The sequence below is a fragment of the Symphalangus syndactylus genome, chromosome 13 (assembly GCF_028878055.3).
Source record: "Symphalangus syndactylus isolate Jambi chromosome 13, NHGRI_mSymSyn1-v2.1_pri, whole genome shotgun sequence".
NCBI classification, from domain to species: Eukaryota; Metazoa; Chordata; class Mammalia; order Primates; family Hylobatidae; genus Symphalangus; species Symphalangus syndactylus.
Genome location: NC_072435.2, coordinates 102,255,512 through 102,273,313, shown reverse-complemented (window position 1 = coordinate 102,273,313; position 17,802 = coordinate 102,255,512). Strand labels below are relative to the sequence as shown.

The 17,802-nt window shown below is 43.6% G+C and overlaps 1 protein-coding gene across 10 annotated transcripts in view; it reads right to left on the bottom strand.

Moving 5' to 3' along the window:
• RFX4 (regulatory factor X4) overlaps window positions 1–17,802 on the bottom strand; it is a 177,139-nt gene that overhangs the window by 71,153 nt on the left and 88,184 nt on the right. For 4 of the 10 annotated variants that reach the window (XM_055238362.1, XM_055238361.1, XM_055238364.1 and 1 more), the window contains 2 exons: window positions 6,102–6,163; window positions 1,098–1,311 (listed from right to left, as the gene is read on the bottom strand). In XM_055238362.1, coding sequence (XP_055094337.1) covers window positions 1,098–1,311; window positions 6,102–6,163 — 276 coding nt within the window. The other 6 variants (XM_055238366.2, XM_055238365.2, XM_055238368.2 and 3 more) reach the window with 6 other exon arrangements.

Genomic DNA, 17,802 nt, shown 5'->3' with positions numbered 1-17,802 from the left:
TCTCTACTAAAAATACAAAAATTAGCTGGGTGTGGTGGCAGGTGCCTGTAATCACAGCTACTTGGGAGGCTGAGGCCGAATTGCTTGAACCTGGGAGGCGGAGGTTGCAGTGAGCCGAGATTGTGCCACTGCACTCTAGGCTGGATGACAGAGCAAGACTCTATCTCAAAAAAAAAAAAAAGAAATGTGATACCCCAAGGGAAACTTCCCCAAATTTGTTTTTCCAGTAACTTGCTCCAAATATTCTATGATCAAAACTATCACATTCACTATACCTATAAAATCTTCTTTGACTGTTAGACTATGATTTCACCAAATCCCCTGCAGCACATGGGAAAATGGACTTTATCCTGTGGAAAAGCAATTCAGAGGGGAGCGGTTCTTTCCTCATGAGACAGCATAAGATCATAGGACAGGTATGTAGGTAGATAGACAGAAGACAGATGATAGGTAGATAGACAGATAGGCATACATGATAGAGATTGATAGAGCAAATTTTATTTTAGAATAGTTTTGGATTTACAGAAAAGTTGTAAAGATAGTACTGGGAGTTCCCATATGCCTCACCCCAATTGTTAACATCTTGCATTACTAGGATATATTTGTCACAACTAATAAACTGATAGTGATAAATTGTCATTAACTATAGTCCATGCTTTTTTTTAATTTCTTTTCTTTTCTTTTTTTTTGAGATGGAGTTTCGCTCTTGTTGCCCAGGCTGCAGTGCAATGGTGCAATCTTGGCTCACTTCAACCTCTGCCTCCCAGGTTCAAGCAGTTCTCCCACCTCAGCCTCCAGCTGGAATTACAGGTGCCCACCTCCACGCCCGGCTAATTTTTTGTATTTTTAGTAGAGACAGTGTTTCACCATGTTGGTCAGGCTGGTCTCGAACTCCTGACCTCAAGTGATTCACCCACCTCGGCCTCTCAAGTGCTGAGATTACAGGCATGAGCCACCTCTCCCGGCCTGGATTTCTATCTATATTTTTAAACTCACTGTTTTGCAATAAATGTGTGTGTGTGTGTGTGTGTGTGTGAGAGACAGAGAGAGAGAGAGAGAAACCACCCACCCCAAATAGTCACTTCAGTTGTGGTTACCTTCTCCTCAGGCAGGCTGGCTGGCAGATTTAGATCTTTGACATTGGGAAATTCTGGCAGCAGTGTTCCAAGTTTGGACCGGGGTGAATATGCCACTGTCTGTTTGCTCACTTCTTTCTTGCCCGTCTCACTCACCCAGGCAGCTCCTTTCTTGGAATACATCACATCATAATACTGGGAGCTTTCTTTCACTGCAATGCCATAGTAATGGTACCTGGGCCACAAGGAGAGGGAGAGAGAGAGAAAAAAAAAAAAAGAGAGAGACCCACATGCACTATTATTAAGTGAGGTTTCCTGAGTAGGGAGTGTTGCCCAAGGCCAAGGAAAGCTGGGGCCATCCTACCTGGGGATAGAAGAGTTAACTCTCCTTGTAAGGCTAATATCACTGAAATATAGAATTAAACCAAAGTGCCAGCCATCAATCAGGCAGGTAAAAATAACCAAAATTGCCTCCTACAGAAAACGTTAAGTCAAATACTTTGCAAAGCAGAGAGGGGATGAAAAACTTTCCATTAGTACTTGATCTCTCATGTCTAGCCAAATGGGATCCCAGCACTTGAGGGTCCCTTCTCTGTGGGGACCCAAGCAGGATATGTTTGTGACTACTAACTGCACCTCCAATAAGAATTCATTTGGCCTATGTTTTTCTTTTTTTCTTTTTTTTTTTTGAGACAGAGTCTCACTTTGTCACCCAGGCTGGAGTGCAGTGGTGCAATCTCAGCTCACTAAACTCCACACCTCCCGGGTTCAAGCGATTCTCCTGCCTCAGCCTCCCAAGTAGCTGGGATTACAGGCATGTGCCACCACACCCAGCTAATGTTTGTATTTTTAGTAGAGATGGCGTTTCATCATGTTGGTCAGGCTGGTCTCAAACTCCTGACCTCAGGCCCACCTTGGCCTCCCAAAGTGCTGGGATTGCAGGCATGAGCCACCGCGCCTGGCCTTGGCCTATGTTTTTCTTAATCAATAAATGGTAGTCTCAAAGAACTGTATTTTTAAAAAGGTAAATTCAGTGCTTCAGTTGACACTGAATGTAAAATGAAGACCAGAACTTTTTATTAATTCAAAATGGGCTTAATATTAGCAATGTTTTCAATTAAGACTAACAAGGGATTGGAGGCTGCATTTTGTTTAGATTTTAGCTATAATCTATTGAGCACTGGCTATATGCCAGGCACTTTGCAAAGGACTTTGCATGCATTAATTTGTAAAATAACCAATAATGGAAATTATTACAGTCTTTCTACACATGAGAAACTGGAGGCAAGAAAGCTCAAATAATTTGTTTAAGGTCATATAGCTGTTTAGGGGAAGAACAGGTTCTTGAACACAGACAGATCTTTTTGACTATGAAGCCACAGTGCTATCCTACTGAAAACACTGCAAGATAGTCTTATAAACTTTGATCTTATCAGAATCATTTTTAAAGTTTAAAAATACAGACTCCTGGGCCCTCTCTCAGGACCTACTGATTTAGAACATCTGGGAATGGGGCCCCGGAATCAGCACTGAATCAAGCACCACAGGGGTAATTCTAAAGCACATCAGTTTGAGATCTCTGGTACTGAGTGCTTGACACACAGTATCTTATTTAATCTCACAAAATCCCCATAAAGCTAGAATTAATTATTATCCCCATTTTTATAGATAAGGAAACTAAGGCCCAGAGAATTTAAGTCATGCACCCAAGATCACTCAGTGAGTAAGGAGCAGAGGCAGGATTTGAACCTCCCAAGTGCTTTGAACCACTAAGCCAGTGATTCTCAAACTTTACTACTAATAAGAATCACTTACAAAACATATTAAAATATCCCTGGTAGTCTAGTGGCTAGGAATAAAAGAAGAAGAAAAAAAAACATTAAAATAGAGACTCCTGGGCCCCGCCCCACCCTTAAAGATTCCTATTTAGTAGGTCTAGAGTCGATTTTCACAGTCCCATGGCAATACAAATGTTAGGTCATCCGTGGACCTCGCTTTCAGAAACACCGCACAACATATTAACTACTTTTCTCTACCCATGGAGATACGATGAAAGTCACAAAATCATACAGATGAGAAGGCATTTTGAATTATGGGAAGGGCTTTCGCGAGGAGGGAAGAGATGAGCACGTCAAAACCTTCCCTCTCCCCAACCCTCCTTTACTCCTGATACCATTCCGTGATATTTCTGCTTAGTGGGCATCTCGAATCTATCTGAATGCCTTCTGGGATGAAGAATTCAGACCCTCCGAAGGCAGCCCAGTTCATTTTGCCAGTATGGTTATCAGAAAATTCTTCTTTGTGCTGAGCGAAGTCTGCCTTCTGTGCCTTCTGTGTCTTCTACTACTTCCCAACTGTCATAACTGCCATAACTGCCTTCCCACCTGGAAGTCACTCCGTGGGTGGGGGAGGAGGGTGGTTCCAGTGGCTTCAGTTGGGATGACAGTTATGACACACCACCTTAACCTTAAAAAGTTTGCCTTTATAACTTCTTAAGAGCCAGATCATCTAATATGTTCAGACCAGACCATTTCTTGACTATTCAGAGATCACGTAGCTAAAATCAACAACCATAGTTAAGCTACTGCTCTGATCTCTAGTTCTTCTATTTCAGTTCTGTAGGGCACAACAACACATTCCTCACCAGCCACCCCCAGATTTTTTTTTTTTTTTAATTTCTTCTAAAAAAAGGCGGGGGATACATGTGCAGAATGTGCTTTTTTTTTGAGACAGATCTCGCTCTGTCACCCTGGCTGGAGTGCAGTGGTGCAATCTTGGCTCACTGAAACCTCCGCCTTTTGGGTTCAAGCGATTCTCCTGCCTTAGCCTCCTGGGTAGCTGGGACTACAGGGACATGCCACCATGCCCAGCTAGTTTTTATATTTTTTGTAGAGCTGGGGTTTCACCATGTTGGCCAGGCTGGTCTTGAACTCCTGATCTCAAGTGATCCATCTGCCTCAGCCTCCCAAAGTGCTGGGATTACAGGCATGAGCAACTGCACCCGGCCCACTCCCCAGATTTCTTCTGCCATTGTCAATTTGCCAAGGGAGTTTCTCTATAAGGCCATGATGCAGGTTGGAGACAAGAGCTTCTTACTGCTTTTCAATTGGTTGAAGGTGTGACCAACTTTGGAGTATCCTTATGGAAGAGGATACAATAAAATTGATAATACAGAATTTTTAAAGGAGATATTTTGCCAACCTCGAGGTTAAAGAAAAAGAAAAACAAACAAAACAAAAACAGACTGTCCCATGTGGACAGAAGGAAATTTTCTCTGTTTATGCAGGATGGGAAACCTTTCTGCTCTCTCTTTACTATGTGTCTTTACTATTTCTACTCTTCTTAGAAATGAGCAACAAGATATTAGAGCCACTGATTCCTCAAAGACCAAGAGCTGGAGAAAAATAACTCATTTTCATTTATTCCATATCCTTCTATCCATCCACTCTTCTGTTTGACCAACATTTTGAATTGCCTATGTGTTTACCAGCAAACAAGGAAGAATCTGGCTTTTGTAATCTATAATCGTACCAAGGCTGAAAATTTACTTTTAAACAAATACCAGAATTTTAAAATTATAACTGAGGTTTTTTTTTTTTTTTTTTTTTTTTTTTTTCAGAATAGTCATCTTGGAAAATTATTAGGAATTTATTCCAAGAGGTCCTTTGTTCAACAGTCTTCTGGAAATCCCTTTAGAGACTGGTTCAAGAGCTTCTGAGCTACACCAAAAAAATTAGTCTCATTGTTTTCAGAATACCAAAGAAGGGTTTTTCCCAGTTTGATCATCCATTTTCTTTCCCTACCTTGGCTCCAAAATCAAACCCACGCTTGGAGGATGGGAATGTGCTGCCCAGGGATGAGAGGAGCTGGTGAGGGACAGGGGTTTGGCCCAGGGTGAGAGCACTGGATATGCTTTTGACACACCTTCAAGACAAGTCTTAAAAGTCCTATATGGTTGCCTTTCTAAAAAGTTACAGTGTTTTATAGGTCACTATGCGCTGACCTGCTCAACGTGGTCAAAATGCTTAGAAATGCTGCATAATAAGGCACCCTCTAGTGGAGTCACCTTGTACATTAGCATAATAAGGGTTCTGAGAAGTATTGCAGTAAAGGAAACTGTTTAAACTTAGTGTTTACCACACTTATAGGGCCTGCTGCTCTTCTTCATTGAACACCTATTATCATCCAACAATTTTTGAAACATCTTAGAGGCAAGTCCTATAAATCCAGATTTTAATGAAGTCAAGCAGTACAGGAAGAGATTCCCTTCCCACTGACTCACATCTAGCAGACAAGTGTCTGCACAGCCTTCGGCACTCCCCTGGTCTTTACTTAAACATAACCTCCTCTGAAAGACCTTCCCTGGCCATTCCTCTTTTGTTGCTCTCTGCTACAACTTTGTCACAATCTGATTCTCTGTTTTGTCTGTTTCCCACCGGAATGTATGCTCCATGAGGGCAGCAACTGATTTGCTCCTGTGTTCCCAGTACCTAGCACCACATATGTGACACACAGAAAGTATAAAGCATGAGTTGGTTGGTTGCTTGATGAAACTGATGAATGGGAAGCCGTGAGCTCTCATGGACCATGGTGCAGCTGGACCTTTCTGCCCCGTCTCCCATGCAGGGAATAATACAGTTTTCCTTCTCTGGTCTAATGGATACTATCAGAGCAGAGTTTGCTCAGCAAAACAGTCCAGATAACCTGGAGATCATCCAAGAGGCCACAAGGCAATCTTTTCAATGATGCCCAAGACTATTTTATAAAATATGCCTAAAAGCAGGGTGGTACAAAATCAGATTCCTTAAAGCAGCAGAGCCAACTCGTCTTGGGCTTTTGGACAACCTCTCTTTCAGGAGTCCTGAGAGAGGGGCCCTGGCTGTCATAAAGCTCCTCCATATTTCCTCTAGGCACAGACTTCTGCCAGGCCTGCAGACAGAGCTCAGGATAAAGAGCCAAGGGTGTGGCCTGTCTCGAGGCCCATAGATGTGCGCTCTGCAGGTGGAATGGCCGTCCGGTGCTTACTTTGACTGTCCTCGGGTCCCGAGTCTTCTGGTGGTTAACTGAGGAAACTGCTGTCTTATGATCTGTAAGTCAACACAAGAATCAGTTACCCATTGGGAAGAGTTGGGAGCACAGTGACTGAGTTTTACAAATAGCCATCTACAGAAGGGAGGAAAACATAGGTCCTTGGTTGCAATGACTTGATAGGAGTCTGTGAGGACCCTGGAGAAGACTACTGGTGTCAGAGTGGGGAGTGCTTGGATGGTTGTGGGGCTCTGGATACTAAGGGGGTCTCACTTGGCCACTGTGTGCTTCACTCCCTCCTACTCACAAAGGAAGGAGAGTTCTGGTGGGTCCAGAATGTGCCTCTCCGCTGTTTAAAACCCTCCAGTGGTTTCCATGGCACCTGGAACTAAAACCCACACTTAGCCTCTGTAACTCATCCTGCTTACCTTCTGGCCTTCCTCTCTTACAATTCTCACCTTTACTCACCAGATCCCGGCCACGCCGGCTTTTTATTGTTTTCTCTATTACTGAAACACACCATCGTTGCTCCTCATGGGAGGCCTTTGTACTGCACCCAGGAGTGGAATTTCACTCAGCTCTTCACAAGACTGCCTCCTCTTTAACCATTCAGGCATCTGGACAATGTCCTTCTGCCCAGAGGCCTTCTCGGATCAGCCAGTGTGGAGTAGCACAAGGGTCACATGGCCCTGCTTTGTCTTCTTATCACTTAACACTGTCTGAAGTTATCTTGTTCACTTACTCTCTGGGTGCTTAGTTTATGTCTCCCCCTGCTTGAACACATGCTCCATGAGAGCAAGGACCTCATACAGGGTTTGGCACATGCAAAGACCTCAATCCACATTTGTTGAATGAAGGAATGAAAGCCTAGGGGTATCTTTTTTCTGTCTGAAGAGCAGAGGATGATAATTGCTGTTGCTCAGGACAACCACACCAATTCACAAGAAATCCGTGAAGAGAGAGCATCTCTCAAGGTGAAAACATAACCATGGGGCCCCTTTCCTTGGGGTTTACGGAGATGATGTTTGTGGAGAGGCATGACAGGGCAGGGGTTACATGCAAGAACTCTGGAACTCGACTACCTGAATTGAATGCAAGCTCAGGCATTGGTTAGGCTGGATGCCCTTGGGGAAGTTATTTAGTATCCACATGACTCAGTTTCCCCATTTGTAAAATAGGAATGGTAATAACCTCTAGAGTTATTGTGAAATTTTAAAAAGTGAATGTATGTAAATAGCTGGCAGTAGTGCCTGGCAGTTAGTAAGTACTTAATAAATGTTACCCATTATTACCACTGATTGTCCTGATGACCCTTTTACTTCCAGGCATTTTTTTAGTGTAACCAAGACTCCCTTCCCTCCTGGTACAGCATTGAGCAGGCACACATGGTCAGAGAGAGTAAGCCTTCATGAGAAGAGATGCTGTTGCTGATTTCTTATTGGTAGGGCATAAACCTTGAGTGCTTTCTCTAGGGATGGGGATGAATCTCTATTCATCTATTCACCCCTCTTTTATCCACACTAATACTCTCATTGATTGATTTACTCATTCACTCAACAAATATGGACTGTGACCCTGTTAGCTGTTTGAACTGGGACATACTATTTAACCTCTCTGTGCCTGAATTTCCTCCTGTGGCATTTGAGGAGTAAGGGGTTGTGTAGTCTTCCCCTAACTGGAGGGCTAGGTGTTAGTGATCTCAACTAAATGGCACCAGTGGGATGGACAGAAGTGCACAAATTAGTGAGAAATTGAGAAACTTGAAGACTGACCATTTCTCTACACTGGGGAGCTGACCACCTCCAGTGTGGAGAATGGATGTGGCAGCATTTCAGCATCTGAAAATCGTTGACAAAAAGATGTACCTCACAAGAATGTTTAGAGAATCTAATGCGATAGCATCATGAAACCACTTTTGGAAGTAAAAAAAGGCTCTTAAAATATCATCTCATGGTGATAATACTGAACAAAATGATGCAACAATTCTCTGAATTCTTTAAGGGTACCACTTTGTAGGCAATAAATCCCATCTCTTTAACCCTGACTCTTGTAAACTGAGGATCCAAGCTTTTCACTTTATGTCCCTCTCAAATTGTTGTGACCTGAGTAGAAGGCAGTGATTCAAGATGGGGTCAGTAACAGTGCTCTTTAAACACTTTGTCTAGCAGTGCAGCCTAAGACTGCACCCAGGTTTAGTGGCCTCATCACCTTGGATTTATATTAACCTGTGGCCAAGCCCTTCAGACTTCCATCATACGCATGGCTTCAGAGCCAGGATTTGAAGCAGCTAAGGCACACTACTGAACAGACATAGACATGCTAATAGAGATAGAAGGAAAACAAGGGAAGCATAAAAATTGAGCCAGGGGATTTTTCACATTGGTTAAAAGTGGGTTCTGAGTTTCCTAACCACCCAAGCAAAGAAGATAATACAATAGAGTTCTAGGAGTCCCAGTATCAATATAAGTGCATACTAGTTGCTTAGAAAAAGCAGAAATTTTCCTATGTTTAGGTCTGGAAAATTTCTCTTATACAAATGGACACAACAGTTAAGTATCATGTTTTTTGTTTTTTTTGTTTTTTCTGAGACAGAGCCCCCACTCTGTTGCCCAGGCTGGAGTGCAGTGGCACGGCTTGGCTCACTGCAACCTCCACCTCCTGAGTTCAAGTGATTCTCCTGCCTCAGCCTACCGAGTAGCTGGGACTACAGGCACACACCAACAAGACTGGCTAATTGTATTTTTAGTAGAGACAGGGTTTCGCCATGTTGGCCAGGCTGGTCTCGAACTCCTGACCTCAAGTGATCCACCCACCTCAACCTCTCAAAGTGCTGGGATTACAGGTGTGAGCCACTGCACTTGGCCAGTAAGGCACCATGTTTAACCCTCTGTTATTCACAGACATTTTGGAAAGGATAATATTCAGTGCTGTCAAGGCTGTAGTAAAACTGGAATACTCAGATGGCTGATGATATCATTTATTAGCACAACCCTTCCCCAAAGCATTTTAAAATACACAGGAAGCCATAAAGTACTTATTTTTTTATCTATTAATTCCAAGGAAATAATCTAAAATAAGGAAAAGCTAAATGTAAGTCTACTAATGAGAGTGAAAAATTTGAAACAACATAAATGTCTAATGATAGGAAACTGTCTAAAAACATGATAGTATATATACACCCGGTAGAAATTATGAGATAGCCATTAAAAATGATGGTAACAAAAACTATGTCACAACACAGAAAATGCTTATAATGTTAAATGAAATAGCAGATCTCAATCTGTGTTTATGTTATAGTTATATAACAGAGAATTGTTTGTAAAAATATAGGAATAAACAGGTAATGTGGTAAAATGAAAATGTATATTCGTTAGGGCATTGGGATTGTGGGTAGAACAAAAAGGGTTTGTATATTTATGCACTAAATCAACTTTTTGTTTTTTGCAAATAGAAAAGGATTTCCTTATTGAAATAACTGAAAGTTCAAGGTAATCTTGGAAGAAGCACCTAAAATCTACCAGAATGTTATAGTGTTGTTATTTTTTTCTTTCTTTCCTTTTTTAAAAACATAAATCATTTCCTATTTTCTATAAACAACATGTAGATAATTAAAGAAAGCAGCATTGTTTTGTTTGGTTGCTAAGTCTTACGATTACTTGATTTAAGAGACTGGGCTAAGTTCTGAAATCTTTCTAAGTGTTTATCCAAATAGTATCCTACATAACCTCTATAAAGCAACACAGGCCAAGCCCTTGATGCCTGGCCCTAGGTGAAGGTACCAGGGGTTGCCGACTGTGTTCTAGAGATGTGCCAGAAGGCCCCTGGGAAATGACTGGCCTTCTGGAGCCATTTGTTCTACCTCTGTGAGGCAATAACATGTACCATCAGTGTGTTTGTAATTCTATGCACTGTGATCTTGAGGAATTATCAAGCCATAGCATGGGGCCTGGGAATTCACAGATCAATTTAATCTATGACTCCCTTCATTCTTGATGGTTTTTACTTATTCTTTTTGAATAATGTATAGATCGATACATGCAGTTTTAGCATCTGTGTGACCAGCATCAATCTCTGCTGAGTTACCTAAGACAGAACAGGAGAGTCCTCCCTGACTCCTCTCTTCCTAGCACTGCACAACCCCGGGTCCTACTGGTTCTGCCTTCAGGACATCTCCTGAACCTAGCCCCTTCTCTCTTTCTGCCCTTACCACCACTACTGCACTAGTCCACTGTGATCTCTCACTGCCTGAACCACAGAAACATTCTTCTAACTGGTTTCCCTGCCACCAGTCTTGTTGCCTCACCAATGGAATTTGTTTTTTTAATTTTTTTGAGACAGGGTCTCACTCTGTTGACCACGCTGGAGTAGTGGTGCTATCCTAGCTCACTGCAGCCTTGAATTCCTGGGCTCAAGAGATCCTCCTGCCTCAGCCTCCAGAGAAGCTAGGACTACAGGTACATGCACCACACCCGGCCTCAGTGGCAGGATCTTTCTAAAATGCCAATATGATCATTTCACTTCCTCATTGAAAATGCTGGGTGTCTTCTCGCCGCCCACTCTGAATAAAAATCCAGGCTCCTCAGGCTGGTCCATAAGGCCCTCTGTGATCGACTCCCACCCAGCTGCCCAGCCTAAAATCCAGCCACTCCCCAGAGCTCCAGGCTCATGTTGCTCCCACATCCACGATGCTGTTCCCTATGCCTGGGATGCCAAGGCCACACTGTTTCCACTCACCCCCAAGGAACTCCTAGCTTTCTCTGAGCCTCTCCCACTTGCCCTGTGACCCTTCCCATGCAGCCTTAGCTGCCTCCTTTCTCTGTTTTCCTAGTGAATTGGGAAACAGTGGTATACAGTGGTTAGGCACACAGGCTTCGGAGTCAGGCTCACCCGGGTTCCAGTCCCGGCTCAGGCACCGTGCTAACCACTTTACATGCATTATCTCAGTTAATCATCACAACAACCCAGTGCCAGGTTCCACTGCTGTTCCCTCAGTATAGATGAGTAAAGTGAGGTTTAGAGAGGCTAAGCAACCTGCACAAAGCCACACAGCTCAGATGCAGACCTACGATTTGAATGCATCCAGTCCAACTTAACACTCTACCACTGCAATGTTACTGCTTCTAGATGAATGAGAATGTCTCGAAGCCTCTCATTCCTTCTTTTAACAGCAACCTTTATTTCTTTTATGTCATATTCCTGCATTTACACATTGGGTGTGTTTGAGGAATGAAATGATTTCTCGTTCTCATCAACTCTTCAGTGAAGATTTCTCTTCTATTCTCCTCATACTGACCCTCTTGGAAATGTTCTGGTGGCCTCTGCTATGAACAGGATCTGAGGGCCCTGCACCCAATAGGCTAGGGAAGGTGAGAAGCAGCTGAGGGGATGGTGACATCAGCAGACAGCCCCGTGTCTCCTCCTGGATGAAATTTCCCTGCATCCACTCAAGTGGCAATCTGGCAGTGAAACGCTCCTGCTTAATAAAATGCTAATCAAAAATCATTGTTTGCATAATTGAGGTCCCCAAGTAGGTTTACTGAAGGAATGATGCAGATCATTACCTGTCTACCTAGAGGCCTCTGGCAATTCTTCACGGTCACCTGACTTAGCAGAGGTTCTTTTGATTGAAACTCAGACACCACTCTTCGCTTCCATCTTTTCTCTCTAAATTTCCTTCCATGAACTCGAGGTTCTGTCCAAGTCAGACTACTTGGTGTTGCACTATTCCCTGAATGCTTCCCAGGTCCACACCTCTGCACCTTCTACCCTCAACTCTCTCTCCCTCCTCACTACCTGTGCCCTCAGAGCCCATCCAGCCTCCCAGCATGCACTCCGCTGCTCTGTGAGCCTTTCCCCATTACCTGACCACACAAAGCTCGCCTTTCCCCAAACCATGATTGTATGTGCCACTTCCAACCTGTGACCAAGTTCTACCCTCTCTCTTCTTATTCCTGATTCTACCCATATCCTCCCATCTCTATGCATCCCAGGACCATGGGTTTGCACCTGGATTGCTGCAATGGTCTCATTGGCCCTGCTTCCTGTCATGCCCCATCATGACCACTTCTCCATGAAGCCTCTAGACAGAACCCAGACCCACCAGGTCCTGCCTAATTGGCCCTGCCTTTGTTCCAGCTTGCCTCTCCCCCTCCTTTCCCAATTCCTGTGCTCCGGCCATACGGAATGGAACTTCTTCCAAGTTTCATGAACACACTGTGTTCTGTCTTACTCTGGCCCTTCCCACAGGATGTTCTCATTGTCCAGAGCCCTCTCTTCACACCCTTTTTCTGCCTAATGTCTACTCATCCTCACATCTCAGCTTGTACCTTATTTCCTCCCAGAAACTTCCCCTGGGCCACTTGCTGGGTGACCGTAGTTATGTGATCCATAGAATCATTTTTTTTAAAATTAAAGTTGACAAATAAAATTGTGTATACTTATGGTGTACAATATGATGTTCTGAAATATGTATACATTGTGGAATGGCTAAAGTGAGTTAATTAACATATGCATTACCTCCCATACTTGTTATTTTTTGTGGTGAGAACACTTAAAATGTACCCTCTTAGCAATTTTCTTTTCTTCTTGTTTCTTTTTTCTTCTTTTTGAGACAGCCAGGCTGGAGTGCAGTGGCACCATCTCAGCTCACTGAAACCTCTGCCTCCTGGGTTCAAGTGATTCTTGTGCCTCAGCCTCCTGAGTAGCTGCGATTATAGGCATGCACCACCATGCCCAGCTAATTTTTGTATTTTTAGTAGAGATGGAGTTTTGCCATGTTGGCCAGGCTGGTCTCAAGCTCCTGGCCTCAAGTGATCCACCCACCTCTGCCTCCCAAAGTGCTGGGATTACAGGCCTGAACTATGGTGCCTGGCCAGTAATTTTCAAGAATACATTGTTATTAACTATAGTTACCATGCTGTGCAATAGATCTCTTGAACTTGTTCTTCCTGCCTAATTGAAAGTTTGTATTCTTTGACCAAATTTCTCCAACTCTGCCACCCCCATAGAATCTTTATAAATAATCAATGTTCTACTTAGCTCTATAAACTCCTTACCTAGGTCAGTAAGACTCCACACAAACTGGATCTCGAGCCTCATTTTCCCCACGTTCAACAAGCTGCAGCCTCAATAACCATAATAGGTTGGCTAATGGTACAAAGCTTGGATTCATTTACCAGCAGATATCCACTGAGTTTATGCTATAGACTGGACATTTTGCTAGGCATTAAGGAACACACTGAGCAAAACAGAAACAGCCTCTGTTCAAGAAGCTTACATTCTAGTGTGAGAAGACCAAAAATAAATGAAAAAGTCAATGTATCTTCTATCAGGTAAGTGCTCCAGAGGGGAACACAAAAGCAGGCCGAGGGGAATAAAGAAAATGGAGGTGGGGGCCGGGCACAGTGGTTCATGCCTGTAATCCCAACACTTTGGGAGGGCGAGGCGGGCAGATCACAAAGGTCAAGAGTTCGAGACCAGCCTGGACAACATGGTGAAACGCCGTCTCTACTAAAAATATGCAAATTAGTTGGGCGTGGTGGCGCATGCCTGTAATCCCAGCTACTCAGGAGGCTGAGGCAGGAGAATTGCTTGAACCCAGGAGGCAGAGGTTGCAGTGAGCAGAGATCACATCATTGCACTCCAGCCTGGGTGACAGAGCAAAACTCTGTCTTGGAAAAAAAAAAAATTAAAGAAAGAAAAAGAAAGGAAGGAAGGAAGGAAGGAAGGAAGGAAGGAAGGAAGGAAGGAAGGAAGGAAAGAAGGAAGGAAAGAAAGAAAGAAAGAGAAAGAAAGAAAGAAAGAAAGAAAGAAAGAAAGAAAGAAAGAAAGAAAGAAAGAAAATGGAGGTGGGGGTGTTATTTTGTTTAGGGCAATTAGGACTCTGATCATGTGGCATCCGAGTAGTGACCTAAAGGAAGTGAGAGAATGAACTTTGTGGATATCTGGAGGAAGGAAACTGCAAGAAGGAATAGCTCATGAGAAGGCCCTGGGTGGGAGCTTGTCTCATTTGTTTCAGGAAGAATGAGGAGGCCCATGTGGCTGGAGCAGAGACAGTGGGCGAGGGAGTGGCAGGAGGACAGGTCTGGGGGCTGGAGGGGTTTGCGGGGCCTTGCAGGCCTTTGTAAGGGTGTCTGCTTTTACTCTTAGGGAGATGGGAAGACTTCAGAGGGCTTTAAGGAGGGGAGTGGGGAACAAAACCTGACTTACTATGCAAAAGGGTCACCCTGGCTGCTGTGTGGAGAACTGACTTAGGGGCAAGGGTGGAAGCAGGGAAACCAGTTGGAAGGCTACTGCAGTAGTCCAGGTGGGAGAGAAGGTGGCTCGGTGCATTAATTCATTGACTCATTGAATGAAAGAATGAAAGAATCATTCCTCTTTGGCCATTGAAGTTGTCTCCAGCATTGTGTTAATGCAAATAATGCTATAAGCAATATCTTTGTGTGTCATGATTTTTGTTTTTTATTGTGGATACTTTGTTTTGAGATTTCCTCCTCATAACAGTTTCTCAAAGATGGAGCTGCTTTATCCAAAGGGAGACACATTTCAATGTTCTTAAAACACACTTTTATAAAGTATAGGACAGCATTAACACTTTATAAAAGTGTGCTAAACTGAAAAGCCACAAAAGACCTTTTGCTGTTTCTTCCATTTGAGCTTCAAGTTCTTCATATATAAAGTGGAGATCATAACACAGACTCAGCTTATCTCACAGGCTCGTAGCAGGATCAGAGCGGCTAGAGACTGGGTACCCAGGCTTGCCTCCTGGGACTTCACCAGCCGGAAGTGGGGCAAGAGTGGAGGGCAAGAGCTCAACCTCAACAGGCTTTCACAGCCCGCTGGCTGGAGGGGAGCCAGGAGTGACCAGCTGCCAGGGAGGGGCCGGAGCAGGGGGTCCATATCTATTAACACTCCTCTCTGCCTCTCCAGTGACTCGTCCTCTAGTTATCATTATTTTCTAGCCCTTTCTCTTCACTGACGGAGTTAGCCCTCTATACTTCCATCCTTCATGGATTTGCAGACGCTTCTCATTCAATCTAGTTTTGGGGCTTTTGTGGTATATTATGCTTTCCCAAGGAACATATTAGTGTGGTTGGAATATTTAGTTCTGTTTGTGAAAATTCTTTTACCTAAAAGTATCTAATGGCCAAATCTTCTCCTCCTCCTCCTCCGAAGAGAGAAAAAGGCAATCTCAAGTAAAGAAATCAGAGGAAAGGGAGTTTGCTGTGAGTAGGGGATGGGGGATGGGTGGAAGCGCTGCTGTATCACATCACATTCTGCCCAAATGCAGGTCAAGACTTTTCCCACTCTGAGCAAAGAAAGGGCTGCTGCAGATAGCACCTCCTCCTTGCAGCTGCAACAAAAACCTGTGGGAAGGGGGTTTGGCTTTTTTTTTTTTTAAGTGTTTCTTATGGGCTGCAAATTACAAATTATTCTCCTCTCCTTTCACCAAGTAATCAACTGGTCCCTGAATCTGAAAGCCCAGCACAATTTAGTTTGAGTCTCAAAATGCAGGGTTGGTTCAGCCCCGCTCAGGCTGCTCAGCTTTTAATTTCTGGAGCAAGACTCAGCAAACAGTAAAACACTTTTGTGGAGCTGTGAAAGTTGAGCTTCGCTGTTTGATAAATGAGCAGACAGGCAGGCAGCCCCTCTTTCTTTTTTTGTATGGATTCAATGAAGCCTGCCTAAAGAACGCCACATGCTGTTCTAGCTACTGATCTAACATTCCGCAACATCCCAGCCTTCCAAATTCCCTTTAATTACTCATGAATCCCACCCTTCTCTCTTTCAGCCTGGGCAGACAGAGCTGGGGGCTCCACGGGGATAGGGGTGGGAAGCAGAGAAGCTCTGGAGGACAACTCTCTCTGGAGCTGTTGGAATTCTTCTTTAGGTGGTGGTGGCCATGTCACTCATCTCCCCTGTCCGTTCTCCTCCCCATACACCACACTCCAGTTGAAGGTAACCCAGCATGCAGGATACCCTTACATCATTTTGTGGGTGCAATTTTTTTTTAAAGAAACATGAGTTTTAAGCAAGAATTTCCGAGATGACATGTTCAAACAATTGCCCTCCTAATTTAAGATGAGGAAGGGAAAGAGTGAAAAGGGGAACTGTCAGCCACTGAGCATCACTAAGCACCATGCCCTAAATGAGGTGGTTTTATACTCGATAGTACATTTTGTCTTAGAAAACAGCACTGGAGGCCGGGTGTGGTGGCTCACGCCTGTAATCCTAGCACTTTGGGAGGCTGAGGTGGGTGGATTGCCTGAGCTCAGGAGTTCAAGACCAGCCTGGGCAACATAGTGAAACCCCGTCACTACTAAAATACAAAAAACTAGTCAAGCATGGTGGCGTGCACCTGTAGTCCCAGCTACGCAGGAGGCTGAGGCAGGAGAATCGCTTGAACCTGGGAGGCAGAAGTTGCAGAGAGCCAAGATCATGCCACTGCACTCCAGCCTGGGTGACAGAGCGAGACTCCATCTCCAAAAAAAAAGAAAGAAAAGAAAAGAAAGAAGGAAAACAACACTGGAGGAGAGTATGATGATCTCAATTTACAAATGAGGAACTGGAATCTAGGGTGATTCAAGGCTGCCTCCATTCACAGTCTCTGGCCAGTGGAAGAAACAGGAATCTGATTCTCCTACCTGTCATCTTCTTTACTGTGGCTGACACATGCCCACACATGCCAGAGCCAGCAAGGTGTCCCCTCATTGTGAATGACACCCCCTGCCCCACTGCCTGTCTTGGTGTTGCCTCAAGAGACTCCCCCAGAGCCACCCAGGAAGGCCATTCAGTCTCATCACTCTAAATAATACAGCCTTCAATTTTGACCCCAAATAATATGATCTTGATCAGTTTGATCTCCAAACTTAGTCATCAGGCTTTTGTTCCCAAAAATTCCACCCACCCTCAGTAGGTAAAGATTTCCCATCAACAAGAAGTGATCTAAAAGAAATTCTAATGCAATGGAATCAGTGGATGTCCTTCCACACATTGAAGGAGATAAACTCATGTAGAATAGAGTCAAGTATGCTGAACGTAGTCTAAAAATGAGACTTGTGGGTCTTATTTCAGGGGTCATTTTAGGTGTGGGAAAAGAAGGGCTTTTCAAGAAGCAAGAAATTAGAAATTTAATACAATTTCCTGTTTTATAACCATGTATTGTGGAAATTTTGTGGCATATTTTTAAAAACATAAGAATTCTTTGAACAAGAGAAATGATTAGGGAAAGAAATTGGTTAAAGGGAACTAATTGTCACAAATTTAACTCTGAAAGCAGGATATTCACTTTCTTTCTTTTGACAATAAACCTAGTCTATTTTTCAGAAAAGAAAAAATAATTAAAGCTGGTGATATGGGGACTGTAAAACATCCTATCTCAATGCTTCCATCTTAAAATGAGTGTTTGCTGGGGTCATTTTACTATACTGATATAACTCTTACCTACTCAACAATTTTTATGACACTTCCTGGGTGTCAGGAACTGGGGAATGAAAGGGTTAGAGAATGCTACAAGTTTCAAGGAAATTCCCTAAGAGAAATTGCAAAATTTCTACAAGAAATTCATACTGAGTACAATGAGACAGAAGTGTAATTTCAAATCATGCCTATGGATTGATTAAGAATTCCTTGAAAAGCCCCAGGGCTGAAAAGGTAACAGAGAATCTGTTGCCCCTTGAGGGGTACCACAGATGGCAAT